This window comes from Lygodium microphyllum, chromosome 9 (genome assembly GCF_053477565.2).
Source record: "Lygodium microphyllum isolate KBCC chromosome 9, Lygodium_microphyllum_v1.1.10, whole genome shotgun sequence".
NCBI classification, from domain to species: domain Eukaryota; kingdom Viridiplantae; phylum Streptophyta; class Polypodiopsida; order Schizaeales; family Lygodiaceae; genus Lygodium; species Lygodium microphyllum.
Genome location: NC_141143.1, coordinates 5,351,220 through 5,353,171, shown reverse-complemented (window position 1 = coordinate 5,353,171; position 1,952 = coordinate 5,351,220). Strand labels below are relative to the sequence as shown.

Here is a 1,952-nt window from a genome sequence, read left to right as displayed (position 1 = left end):
GACTTCTTGGAAGCTATATGCACAAAGGGGATTAACTATTATGTTCTAATATTATAATAGTTTGAGAAAAATCCCATAGAGGAAAATGGTCCATTGAGAATGCACTCTTTTGTGTCCTAGCCCAATGCTCCACATTGCATTGAGGTCAAGATATCCAACACGATTGAATAAGATACAAAAATGTAATACAATTTTCTAACCTTAGAAAATGATTTCTCTGGAAACAAAAATTGAATACCTGAGTGAGAAAGGAAAAATATTTTGCTTATATATGTCCATAAAAAATGTGTTCATCACAAGGTGACACTCACATTAGGGGCAAGTTCTAAGCCAAATGGCCTAGTGGGTTTCTAACCAACCATGTGATGTGACCACACAAGGAAATATACAAAAATCGTCAAGACACAAGTTGGTCTCTAGGATGATGGGAAAGTTTTGTCTCTCCAAAAGAAAACCATTGCCAAAATAGGTTGCTCAAATGAGGCTATCAAATGCTTCACTCTTTCAAGGTGTTTTATGGCTAAGTTCCATTGGGTCAATTTAAAGTCAATGTTATGTTTTGCCTTTTGATGATTTTTTGATAAACCAATGTCATTTGGTTTGTACAATCATCTTGTCACCATAAACAACAAAAAATTTTAGTTGCAAACATACCAATAGCAAATGAGACCATCTCAGCGCTTTTGTGATGACTTTTGAGCTCATATGGCATCAAAGATGGAAAAGTAAAACAACAAGAAATCGTCACGAGTTCCTATATGTGGCCCTTATTCATGAATTTCACCTTAACACAATACAAGATTTCTCAAGATTGGATTGCACTTCATCTTGCTTTGAACCCTTGTGGATTCTTACAAGTCTTTTAGTTAAGTTCCGGAGTAACTTTCAATGGAAGGGGACACTTTATATGGCACTAGGACCAGTGTCATTTATGTGATTTAATTTCCCCCTGATAACAAATATCTCTGCCCTATCTTCAATTAGTACGAAATCCCCTCGTGTCTAATATGGTCACTATTGAAATACTAACTTATGGGTCGGCATGCTTATGGGTAGTAGCAGCTCTACGTTCAAGCCTCTTGCTCTCTGCCGGACTGCTCTCTCTCTCTCTCTCTCTCTCTCTCTGCATTGCTGCTGCGATACAGATGCCCAGGTTTCTGTATAAATAACTCCCTTCTGAAGTAGCTAGTGATTTTACCAACGCAGGTTTTAGAGGATCGTAGCTCTCTATCACATAATATGCGCTCTCTCTCTCTCTCTCTCTCTCTCTCTCTCTCTCACACACACACACAATGGTTGCCCTTCTCAGACACCAACTATCAGCGCCTCCGGTCTCCTCCACACCAGCGTTCTGGTCCTCTTCATCGAGCCTCAATGGCAGGCAGCCGATTATCCAGTGGCGCGCGGTGAGAGCCGTCCACTCGGCGCCCGACGAGGCGCTGGCGGTCGAAGGGGAGGTGGCAGGTGCAGGCAGCATGAGCATAAGCAGCAGCAGCACCACCACCTGGAGCGTGCGGAGCTGGAGGGGTAAGAAGGCTCGACAGCAGCAGCCGCTGTATATTCCAGAGGAGGAGGAGGAGGAGGAGCCGGTGGTGAGGGTGCTGGAGGAGTACCCGCCGCTGGTATTCGCCGGGGAGGCGAGAGCCCTGGAGGAGAGGCTGGCGGAGGCCGCCGTGGGCCGCGCCTTTGTCCTGCAGGGCGGCGACGGCGCCCAAAGCTTCGCGGAGCTTGCCGCCACCAACATCCGCGACACCTTCCGGGTCATCCTCCAGATGAGCGCCGTGCTCATGTTCGGAGGCCAGCTGCCCGTCATCAAGGTACGTAGCTCGAAAGACCTTACATCTCCACCACCATGATCATAGGAAATTAGTCGATGTTATTCCATGGCAATACACTGTCGAACTCTTGCAAGGGAGCCGGCCACGCACTGCAAAGGCAAAGAAATAGCTGGG

General features: G+C 46.3%; 1 protein-coding gene across 3 annotated transcripts in view; it reads left to right on the top strand.

Annotated features, from left to right (window-relative positions):
• Positions 1-974: 974 nt before the first annotated feature.
• The window catches only part of LOC148030773 (phospho-2-dehydro-3-deoxyheptonate aldolase 2, chloroplastic-like), a 9,354-nt gene continuing 8,376 nt past the window's right edge, over positions 975-1,952 (top strand). Inside the window, exon 1 of one of the 3 annotated variants that reach the window (XM_087684281.1) lies at positions 975-1,817. In XM_087684281.1, coding sequence (XP_087540407.1) covers positions 1,293-1,817 — 525 coding nt within the window. In that variant the 5' untranslated portion in view covers positions 975-1,292. The remainder of the gene's footprint in view (positions 1,818-1,952) is intronic. The other 2 variants (XM_087684282.1, XM_087684280.1) reach the window with 2 other exon arrangements.